This window comes from Diceros bicornis, chromosome 3 (assembly GCF_020826845.1).
Source record: "Diceros bicornis minor isolate mBicDic1 chromosome 3, mDicBic1.mat.cur, whole genome shotgun sequence".
NCBI classification, from domain to species: Eukaryota; Metazoa; Chordata; class Mammalia; order Perissodactyla; family Rhinocerotidae; genus Diceros; species Diceros bicornis.
Window position 1 is genome coordinate 10,437,098 of NC_080742.1, and position 12,447 is coordinate 10,449,544.

The window sequence follows — 12,447 nt, forward strand, 5'->3', positions numbered from 1 at the left end:
ACTTCTCAGAGCCTTTGATATGTTAATCTATTCTGTGAATATCCAAGAGGCATATATAGTTTGATGTAGAACACCACTGTTATATGTAATTGAAAAAGACGAAACTTTTTAAAGGAGAATTTTGTGGAATTAGAGTGCAATAAGCCATAATTTCTTAATTTCTCATAAGTAGCCTACTTAGAACTCTTTCAAATCTAAGATAAATGTATTAGCAAGTTAAAAATATAATAATGACAGTAAAAAGATAAAGGCCTATTTTATTTTCTTTGCCATAAGTCAGTAAGTGTAAATATTTAAACATTTCTTAAACAAATTGAAAATCTTAAAATCTTGAGTCGTAAGCAATTTAAAAGATTAAATTGAGTCTCTTTGCAACCATTATTCTCATAGATCTATTTATTTTCATAACTAGAATCTTGAATAATAGACAGTTATGAACATAAGTCTTCTTTTCTCATTATTTCAAAAGCTTGGTCTTATTCCCCAAATCAATTCACTGGAGAATTTCTGCAGCAAGCAGGATTTAGATGAATATCAGCTGCACAACTGCGTTGAAATTGCCTCAGAAGCGAGACCTCAGGTGCTCCCTGGTGCGTGTGAAAGGCTTATAGTCAGCGCGTCTGCCAGGCTGCACAATGGGGCCGTGGGTGAGTGTCTAGCTAATGGGCTCTACTGAAGCACTGCTATCTCTACAAATGCTTTTTGGAACGTGAGTGAATCGATTTAATTTATTTTAACATCTGCTCCAATACAACCAGTGTAAATACCAATTGCCCAATGATTACATACACAGAGCAGTCTGCTGACGTGTTGGAATCATAATGCAGTACTGTGAGTGTATAAAAGAGGAGCTTTGCAGCTCCCAATCTAGCATTGGGATGCTAGATTGCTGGAACAATGGTCCTAAAATATTCATTTGGAATCCTGGAATTTTAGGGCTGGAATGAAGTCTAAACAACTTCTTTCATCCCCACACTTTCATGTAATAAATGAGACTACTAGGCTCCAGAAACATTAGCTAACTTGTCCATTTCACTAAGCTATAGAGAGCAGGGTTTCTTAGTTCAGATCTTTTGAATTTGGGGCTAGATATTACTTTGTTGGGGGGTGGGGCTGTCCTGTGCATTACAGGATGGTCAGCAGCATCCCTACCCTCTGCCCACCCGATACCAGTAACACCCTCCCCCTACTTGTGACATCCAAAAATGTCTCCGAACTTTGTCGTATGTGCCCTGGGGGCAAAATCTCCCTCTAGTTGGGAACCACTGCTACAGAGTGACAGCTTCCCTGAGAGCTTGGGCTCCCTGAGTTCCAGGCAAATGCTTTCTCCATTATGCTGCTGGGCTATGGCTGCAGGACGCCCACAATCTCCTGCAAGATATGGAAAACGGAAAATCAAAGGAATAGTCCAGCACCAACATAGATCATCAGGAATGAAGTAATAACAATATCAATAATAATGATTACATTGGAACAATTAATTATTAAAACAATTTTTAAGCCTTTCATTAACGTGTTAAGTAACGTTTATTGTTAGGTTTATTATGTAATGTTTATTGAGCACCTACTAGGTGCCAAACACTGTTCTAAGTACTTCGCAGGCATTATTGTCTCTAATCCTTCTAATCCCGTGAGGTAGATCCTATAGTATCCTGCTGTAACAGATGAGGGAGTTAAGGACTAGAGAGGTACTAAATGAAGGAGAGGTGACCGAAAGCTGCTAACAGGACGAGGGGCTCTTCTGTCACTTCCTTCACCTCTGACTTCCTTTTGTTCCCTGCAGCCTGCAAGTGTCACCCCCAGGGCTCAGTGGGGCCCAGCTGCAGCCGACTGGGAGGCCAATGCCAGTGTAAGCCTCGTGTGGCCGGGCGCTGCGTGACAGGTGCTCAGCAGGAAGCTACGGTTTGGGGCATCATGGCTGTCACTGTACGTAGCAAAAAGCAGATTGGGAAACACACTTGGTCACAGCCTTGAAGTTTTGATGGCAGGAAAATCAACGTGGGGAGTTTAAAAAGGGAAGGGATTGGGAATTTGACTACATTATTCAGACTGTCTGTCTATGTAGATAAAATGTACTGAGGATTTTTCTACCGTACTTCATTCACCCGTTCAAAGGGCACCGATTGTGTACAGACCTCTGTTAGGAACCATGAGTGATGATAAAAACGTGGTCCATGCTCCTGGGAGTTTGCAGTCTGTATCAAATAGATGGTAGTCCAGGTGGAATACGGGAACACCGGGAAGGGAGTTGGCTGTGCAAACCCAGCTTTATGATCTGGCATGGACGCCCAGTGGCTGGAAAGGCTAAAACAACGATGAGATTGGGAAGGCAAGAAAGGGGATGACACTGTCACCAGGATATTACCCTTTCTGATGCTGGGCTTGCAAATAGCCTTGGAACTCATTTCATAAGCCACCTGTTAATAAGGGCTTAGGCAGGGCTTCATCTGTAGTTGGTAATTCAGTTCTCAGGGCTGTCATGTTCGGGGTGTATAGTTCTCTGTTCACGATGTAAACCATTAGTGAAAGTTCTGTTCCCCATAGAAACCTGCCTTAGGAACCATGAAAACCTCCAGGTAGATGAATTCTCCTTTCAGGTAGGCGAACACATCTTTTCAGCCATGATTCAGAGAGATGGCATACCTTCCTGGGCATTGCCTACCCAGAAAACGGCGCTTAGGTCCATTATTGCTCTTCTTTCCTTTTCTTGAAAAAAAATTATGAAGTGCTTGAGATACACAAAGGGATATACACAAAGGAGCAAACAGTTCTTCTGTGTACCACCCTGTAAACAGGCATCACATTTTTGTATAGGCAAGACTGGCTCAAAGGATTCAACAATTTGCCAGAGAAGGATTGAGCCTCTCCTGGTATCTCGTCTAGGAAAAAGAAAAATCTGACTATCCTGAAAAGTGTTCTCACATTTTTTATAATCTTAAAGTTTGACTTCCAAAATATATGGAAGTTCAAGTCATTAAAAACACGTTTCTTGTTCAGTTCCTCTGTGTAAACAATGTTTATAAGACCCAGTTGTTCACAATGTACTGTTTATTGGATGAATCAGTGAATTGTTGTTTAGTAAACACCTGGCACTCAGTACATGCCAGGCTCTGTTCTAAGCACTTTACAGACTCGCTTTTTTCACCCTGATCGGGATGATATGGAAAATTAGGGACTGCAAATCGGAGCTGTACCTCTTTTGCCAGCACACCACTGGCCCCTACCCCAACATGTTCTCTTTGCTTTATCTAGCATGTCACTGCCACCCTCAAGGCTCAAAGAGCAGTGTATGTGACCAAATAACAGGACAGTGCCCCTGCTATGGAGAGGTGGTGGGCCGCCGTTGTGATGGGTGCCTGGCAGGCTATTTTGGATTTCCCAACTGCCGTCCTTGCCTTTGTAATGGGCTCGCTGAACTTTGTGATCCAGAGACAGGGTCGAGCTTCAACTGTGGGGGTTTTACAACTGGAAGAAACTGTGAGAGGTATGGAATTCATATGCACTTGTATTTTTAATTTTTTCTTGTATTCTGATCTCACAACACTCTCTGTAGGACCATTGAGTAGAGACTCAACAGTATATGAGTGTAGAATGATGATTATGGGTGAGGAAGATAGAATGTCATTCCATTGTCCTTCAAAATCTTTGTTATGGGGGCTAGCCTGGTGGTGCAGTGGTTAAGTTTTCACACTCCACTTCGGCAGCCCAGGGTTTGTGGGTTCAGATCCCGGGCACAGACCTATACACCGCTCATCAAGTCATGCTGTGGTGGTGTCCCACATACAAAATAGAGGAAGATGGGCACAGATGTTAGCTCAGGGCTAACCTTCCTCACAAAAAAAAACCAAAACAAAACATCTTATTATGAGCCACACAATATCTGATTAAATTAATAACTGGCATTTGCCTGGCACCTTGCTTTTTATGTTCCTGAAATATGACATGTAAATTAAGTGCTATTACACTGAGTTTAATGACTATACCTTGAGACTTTGAATATAAAGCAAAAAATCCATTTACAGAGCAAATGAGCATCTTCTAAAATACTGAGTTTTGAGAGTTTCTCTGTCCTAAAGCATAGCAAATCCACCTTGGCTAATGTGGGCTTTTCCTGGGAACATTTTGGTAAAAAGAAACTGCCTTGACAGATGCATCGATGGTTACTATGGAAATCATTCTTCAGGACAGCCCTGCCGTCCTTGCCCGTGTCCAGATGTTCCCTCGAGCAATCAGTATTTCGCCCATTCCTGTTATCAGAATCTGTGGGGCTCAGATGTAATCTGCAGTTGTCTTCAAGGTTATACAGGTATGCAGTGTAGTTCATGATGGGTTTTTTCTTCTGTCCCACACTACTATCTGAAAAGTGATCACTCATTCATAACTTATCTGCCTTGGACTAAAGAGTGGTGCATAATATAAGTTAATGGTAAGAAGACACAATTTGGTAAATTGCTGCTCTATCAAAAAAAGACTTTGAATAATTCAAAAACCAATGACAATTAAAAACTCCACTGAGCTATAACTGTTCTTAAATAATGTTCTGGAAAACTAACTGACCAAATGAGTTTGAGTCAAATTAATTTATTTAAAATAAAATCAACATATGTTAAGTAAGATATATATGTGATTAAGTAACATATATATGTTATATATACATTACATATAACATAAACAATTAAAAAGTAAAAACTTTTAATCAGTCAAATGCTTCCTTTGTATAACTCCAAGCAATCGATTTGACTGATATTTCACAGATAAAACTAATGCACTAATTTGGGCATTGTACAGACATTGCATAAGTCAGTTCAATATTTGTGTCTCTGGCTCAATCAAAAGATTTATTTTGAAGAGTTTAAGCATGAGTGTAAATATATAATACAAACAAGGAAAAAACTTATAAAGTCTACTTTATATAATCAGAAAATATCATGCTATTATTTTCTTCAGTGATAATTACCATCATGATAATAAATTACCTGGCTAATTTTTTTCTTATTTGTTACCTATAAGGTTACATATGCCTCTAGTTAATTCTTACCTCTTCCCTTATAGTCTCTTCTCCATGTACACTTTGGCTTGGCTGGTCAGTTTTTAAGAAATGAGACCATGATTGGACTAAGAGAGCATTTCTAAATGGGATGACCCAAAATATGGAGAGTAGACCCACATTTTGGGCCCCTAAAAGACTGTGGTTCCCTTGTGGTTGGAAGGGTAGAGAATGTAGGAAAGAAGCGATGGTTTCTCCGTACAGCCCTTAGTAAAAACACCCTCGGGGGCTCCTATATCAAGAAAACTACTCTTATCAGTCTTCACTTTTAGACACGTATCTCAGGCTGCTGCTGTTTCACCTCTAGGACCAGGTGAGAGTTGGGTTGTCCCAGGGAAAAGAGGGGCTGAGATTAGCTTTGGGTCCTCAGGCACACAAGAGTGACCCTGGTTTTATAAGGATACAGGAATCCTGTGCCTACAATTCCATAGTTTTTAAAATAAAACTAGAATCCATTCTTCACCAAGGACTTTTTAGCTCTGAATAATCATTTTGTTCTCTGAATGGATAATAAATTAAAATGAATGTTCTGTTTTAATTTAGAACACCTTTCCTTATTCATCCCAATGTGTGACCTCTCATTATCCCTAGAGAAGCCCAATTATTTTCCATTTATATCAATCTCCACCCTCCTCTCCCAACACACACACACACACACACACACACACACATATACACACCCCACTCATTTCATTCCTTTTTCCTCTCCTCTTCTTTCAGGTAAGCAGTGTGGAGAATGCTCTGCTGGTTTCTATGGAAATCCAAGAATTTCCGGAGCACCTTGCAGGCCATGTGCCTGCAACAACAACATTGATGTAAGTGATCCCGAGTCCTGCAGCCGGGTAACAGGGGAGTGCCTCAGATGTCTGCACAACACTCATGGACCCAACTGCCAGCTCTGCAAGCCAGGTCACTTTGGATCTGCCGTCAATCAGACCTGCAGAAGTAAGTCTGCAAGGCTCCTGGGGGGAAATGTGGCAGCAGAATGGCAGCTCATAAATGTAGTGGCCGCTCTCCCTTGCTCGTTTCAGTTAGGCCAGTAGTGCGCTGAACTCATCAGCAGAAATGGGTGCAGTGCCACCATCGGTATTTCGGACGCAGCTACATTGTACTCACTGGTGTTGGTTTGCCTTTTGTGACTATTGCCTTCAACAACTGCCCTAGTAGATTCGGAGTGTTGTTTCTCAAAGTGTGTTCCATAGCGCTCTATGCCAGAATCACCTGGGGATGGGGTGGGTTATTAACAGGCCCACTGAAGTGAACCTCTGGGAGTGAGGCCCACGAATCTGCACTGTAACCAGCTCATCAAGTGACTTGAATGTATAAATATGGAATCACTGATGTAGAAGAAGACAAGGATTTTAAAGGAGGAGTAAACTGCTCATTTTTAGGAGATATTTAACTATTTCAGTTCATCCAAGTCAATTTAGTAAATCATTTTTTTTTCAGATCATTTAAATAAATGAAACTTTGGTGAATGGCATGAGGAAAAAGGGAGATTTTCAGTCATCCTAATTGTGAGCTCTTGGAACATAGTAGGCAGAACCATGTGAAACTGCTCTTTTGGGAGATCAAAAACAGTTGAATGGGCTAAACCTACTTAGATTCTTTGATAAATTCTGTACTGTTTTAAGATGTTTCTTCCTTGAGCCCTTTGGAGAAATGGTACATCCAGGTCACAAAAGCTGTTTGTAAGGTTGTTGAAGGCCAGTGTTATCACTGAATTTACCTCCAACAACGGCTCTGTTATCCCAGGATGCTCCTGCCATCCTTCCGGCGTGAATCCTGCTGAGTGTCCCCCTGACCAGGGAGCTTGCGTCTGTGACCCTTACACTGGCACATGCCCTTGTCTGCCAAACATCACGGGCCAGGCCTGTGACCGTTGTGCTGATGGATACTGGAATCTGGTCCCCAGGAGAGGATGTCAGCCTTTCAATTGTGACCCCCAGACCTCTCACAGCAGCCACTGTGACCAGGCAAGATACTTACAACTTACTAGTGTGCTCAGGGTGAAAAGTCACGGGGAGACATGGTTTCCAAATACGTGAAGAATATTTTCTTCATGTACTGTTGTTAATTAGTGTTTTTAGATAGAATTGGCCTTATATGGCGATAGAATCTGCATGTATCAAGGAATGAAAAGCACCAAAAAAAGAGAATGGGGGTATCAGAGTTAAGCTTTGCCTACCTCAGTTTCCTCCAGGCCTCTCTGTGACTGGGGACATCAGAATTCACACACAGCAAAACACACACAACCTTCTCTTTTGCTATTTCACACATATGATCATAGTGAAGACCCAAGAAATCGATCATTAATCAGAATTGATTATTAATCAGAATGGAAATTAACAAGTGCCTTCAAAACCCACAATTCCCTTCTTAGAAGTCGAGCTGTCATTCCCTATGGCTCACCAATTGCTTCCCATATGAGTAAAATAAGAAGTCTTCTTTACTACCAGACTAGCGTCAATAGTTTCTAAAGAATGCAGGCTAGTGTACTAGGAGCAAATCTTCATTGTTTAACATACTATTAGTGCTACTTAACTGCACATGTGATTTTCAGTCAATAAAACAAGGGGCACAGAATTTTTAAAAAGAATATAACATTGTCTGTTTATAGAAAAAAATTATTTGTTAATGTCAGGGTTAGGTTTTTTGGCCTAATGAATATATTCTTTGAAATATTTTTCACATCAATAGAGATGAGGGGAAAGGGGTAAAACAATGACAAGAAATTTTAGGGTTAAATCCACACTATAGGGATGAGGGTTTAATTGGAATCAAAATGCTAATTTAAGAAGCTGGAGCCTTTCCAATGGATAAGCATGGCTCACCTCCAATTTCAGCTCCACTGTTCAACGTTTTCAAAGGTCAAATCTTAAGCAAGTAAACTTTTGAAGGTAGTTCTTATATAATAGACTGTGTTTTCCTGTCTCTTTTTCTTTCTCTCTATTCATCTCCCCTCTAACTCACACCCACACAACGCACCATGACCTTTCTTTCCTTAATAAATTTTTATTTTAGAATAGACTTAGATTTACAGAAAAGTTGTGAGGATAGTACGGAGAGGATGTATCCCACAGCCAGTTCCCTCTATTATTAACATCTTACATTAGTATGTATATTTGTCACAATTAATGAACCAGTATTGACACGTTATTGTTAACTAATGTCCATAATTTATTCCGATTTCCTTAGTTGTGTACCTAATGTCCTTTTTCTGTTCCAAGACCCCATCCAGAACACCACATTACATTTAGTCATCATGTCTCCTTAGGCTCCTCTTGGCTGTGGCAGTTTCTCAGACTTTCCTTATTTTTGATGAGTTTTAACAGTTAAATTTATTTTTAACAGTTTTGAGGAGTATTTTGTAAAACGTCCCTCAATTCAAATTTATCTGATGTTTTTCTCATGATTACACTTGGATTATGGGTTTTGAGAAGACCATAGAGGTAAAGTGCTGTTCCCATCACGTTGTATCAAGCTTACATACTATCTATATGACTTATCGCTGTTGATGTGAATCTTATCACCTGGCTGAAGTAGTGTTTGTCAGATTTCTATATGTAAAGATACTCTTTTTCTTCCTTTACATACTGTACTCTTTAGAAGGATGGCACTGTGCACAATCCACACTTAAGAAGTATCTCCATAAATTTGGAATTCTTCTGTACTGGAGATTGGTCTGTTGTCCCCCATTTATTCATCTATTCAATCACTTTTTAAATATCCGTATGGCCTCATAGATGTTTATACTATACTTTGAGTTATATCCAATACTATTTTATTTTGTTCAAGTTATTCCAGCTTTGGTTATTGAGAGCTCTTTCAGTTGGCTTCTTCCCTTTGCCATACCCCATAGTGTTGGGTTGGGTTTTTTTCTTAAATACTTCCTTGCTTTCTGCACTACAAAATACTCTAAGCTCATCTTGGATATTTCCTGCCCCTGTCCTAGAATCAGCCATTTCTTCAAGGAGCGCTGGTTCCTTTTATTTATTTTTTATTTATTTATTTTTAAATTTTTATTTTATTTTTAATTTTTTCCCCCCAAAGCCCCAGTAGATAGTTGTATGTCATAGTTGCACATTCTTCTGGTTGCTGTACGTGGGACGTGGCCTCAGCATGGCCGGAGAAGCGGTGCGTCGGTGCGCGCCCGGGATCCGAACCCAGGCCACCAGCAGCAGAGCGTGCTCACTTAACCGCTAAGCCACGGGGCCGGCCCACTGGTTCCTTTTATTGAAGAATGGTGTTAGAAACAAAGATCTAGGCACTAGATGACTATGCATGTTTTATATGCTCCCCTCCACTCCTCACACCCACAGCCACCAACTATGGAACAAATTGGTACATCTCCACATGAGGGCTTGGCTTCCTAATTCATGAGGAACTCCTAAAGGTTGTGACATCACTATCTGACATGCTTCTTAGACTTTTTGGGAAGCGTATTTGTAGCAGTACTCAACAAAGACCACAGTTCAGTCATGGAAGCTAAGGGAAGCCTATGAAGCTGAAAATCAAATGGCATTTTTTTAACCAAAGAGGCTCTTATGGCCAGGGTATTTGGAGTTGTATGGTCCATAGGGAATTCTGTGGGGAAGGTTGCTTTTTACAATCAGGAAACACTTTCATTGGAGTATAGAGGAGACATGTGGACATTTAGATTCCCAGCTGTTTAAACAATTACTGATAAATGTCTCTATGTCAGCCAGTAGGTGGTCCCTAGCGCATTCTTACAGAGAGATCCAAACGTGCCGTCCAATATTTGCATCAACAGTTTAGAGGGAGTTGAAGAAACATACTTCAAATTTGCAGATATTCAAAGTTGTAAACTAATGTGATAAAGACAGAACAAGAGACAAGACACCCTAACAGGCTGTCTTGTTGGCTGGAAAAAAGAAGATGAAATATTAACAGGATAAAAGTAAAATTTTTCAATTGGGTTTTAAAAGTCCATTGCATAAATACAGGGTGGGCGTAATAACTTGGTACCAACTTGTGTGAAAAACATCTGAGGATTTTCATTGCATGCTTCAAGTGAGCCAGCAGCGTGGCTGGGCTGCCAAAGAGGTGATGCCCATTCAGGCCGGAGTAGTGGGAGTGCCATGCCCAGGTTCAGGGCGGTTGTTGTCCCATTGAACTCTGTACTAGACGGATGGCTGCAGGAGCTTTGTTGTCATTTCTGAGTACTACATTTTAAACATCATATTGAAAACTAGTATGTTTCCAAAGGAAGACAACCGGGATAGTTAGTAAAACCATGCTATTCTGTGATGAAGGCTTAAAGGAATTAGGGGTGGTCAGCCTAAAGAAGAGAAGCAAATGCAAGATGAGAACGGCCATCCGTAGTTGGGAGAAGGACTGTAAGAGAAAAGAAGGAAGCTACCTGTTTTGTGCAGTTCTGTAAAACAGGACTCAGAACAACGGGCACAAGTTATAAGGAGCAGATTCTGCATCAGTGTAAGAAAGCATTACCCAGCAATCAAGGACAACTGGCAATATGACAGGTCTCAGGGGCGACAAGCTCCTCATAATTCCCTATACTCCCTATACTGGAGCAGAAGCTGGTGGGAATTCCAAAGATAGGTAAAAGTTGATAGATCCAGACATTTTATGAATCCAGCTACTTATGGAGTTGTTGTTGTTTAAGCAGATTCGGTCGACTATAACCTGGGACCATGACAATAGTGATTTGCTGCCGTATTTTTCTCCCATTAATTTTGCAACCTTCTCAGTTTTCAGAAAAGCTGATCAAGAATCCAGTTGGGAGGGTGCAGGAAAGTTCAGCCCACTCCCCAAAACACAGTTAAATAACTGTCACTGAGTGATTAAGCCTCAAGTACAAAAAGTGTTGTTTTGTTGAGCAAAACACCAGCCCAGTTGGGAGAAACTCCATTGTACATTCCATAATGGAAACATTATTTGCCAAATTAATTGATGAATGTTAGCCCAGGTCTTTGGCCTCTCTCTGTAATGGGAGAGCTCTCATAACTGTAGAGGAAAAGAATGTGGACTGTTTCCCACTGTGTGTTTTGTTTTCATTTACATCTGTGTATGTTTCCCAGTTTGGGGCCACCTGTCCCTGAACAGCTGGAAGCAGGCGGTATATTCAAGAGCCCTAAGCCAAAACACATTAACTCCTAATCCTGGGTAGTGTCGGGGGGTGGTTGCTGGCCGTGGGAATCATCCTTCCCCTGCCTTTGCACAGCTGTATGCTCTAAATCACTGGAGGGAAAACGGTTTTGTATTAAAATGCATTATTTTCTTTAGATCATAAAGCTTGTCAATTCCTCATCCATGACTGTTCTCACAGGTTACAGGCCAGTGTCCGTGTAAATTAGGCTATGATGGGAAACGCTGCAGTGAGTGCAAGGAAAATTATTATGGTGACCCACTGGGGCGATGCGTTTGTAAGTATTGGTAATTCTAAAAACATTAGTACAGTCAATCTGATCCTCCTACAGGCATGCTATGAACCAACTGAATTTTAAATTCTTTATTTGGCAGAAAATTCATAAAATTTAATCCTCATCTTGAAAATAATATTTTTTGTCACCCTATAAGAAAGATTTTTTTCTCCTATATTAAAATTTTAGGCTATATTAAATGTTAGCCTATATTAAAATGTGTAGCCTATATTAAAATTCCTCAAAGTCATTAAAATGGAACAGACCTCTGAGGTCATGAACTGTAGCCAATTTTCTGCTATTTGGGAGCATGTTAACAAAACAGCTACTCTGGATTGAGGAACAGGCTGGGAGATGGATCATAGGATACAGCAGAGGGAATGTTTCCTCAACATGGCTCTCATCACTTTGGGTCTGTCACATATTCACTTATCGATTCATGTAAAACTATTTGTAGAGTGTCTCCTGGGTACTCTAGGTAGTGAACAAATGAGGCCAGGCCCCTAACCTCACGGAATTTGTGTTCTAGTGTCTTTCAACCCACATCTTAGCACTAGTTGTAGGATTTAGAGCAGACTATCCAATAGAACTTTCTGCAGAGATGGAAATGTTCTATATCTGCACTGTCCAACAGAGCCACTAGTTACATCTAGCTGTTGACCTCTTGCAGTGTGGCTAGTGCAAATGAGGAAAAGAATTGTGTTATTTAATTCATTTAAATTTGAATAGCCGCATGTGGTTAGTGGCTACCATATTGGACAGTGCAGATGTAGAATCTGGGTTGGTTCTAGGAGGAGGGATTGTGAATCTCTATTTCAAGTCAGCTTCCAAAAGAAGTCAATCCAAAGAAATATGAGATGTGATAGGCTTATCATCATGGTCACCTCTACATAGCCACACATGGTAACTCTGTCCTCCTCTCCATTCCTTTTAAATATGCTTTTGGGGCTAAAATAAATTGCCTTCACATCCTTGCCCCATTCAAATACATATTCT

At 40.6% G+C, this 12,447-nt stretch overlaps 1 protein-coding gene across 1 annotated transcript in view; it reads left to right on the top strand.

Moving 5' to 3' along the window:
• Positions 1–12,447, top strand: part of LAMB4 (laminin subunit beta 4) — a 107,440-nt gene that overhangs the window by 64,141 nt on the left and 30,852 nt on the right. Inside the window, 8 exon segments of the mRNA XM_058523144.1 lie at positions 470–647; positions 1,784–1,873; positions 1,876–1,926; positions 3,253–3,484; positions 4,149–4,306; positions 5,768–5,992; positions 6,803–7,023; positions 11,358–11,454. Of these exon segments, the coding sequence (XP_058379127.1) occupies positions 470–647; positions 1,784–1,873; positions 1,876–1,926; positions 3,253–3,484; positions 4,149–4,306; positions 5,768–5,992; positions 6,803–7,023; positions 11,358–11,454 (1,252 nt within the window).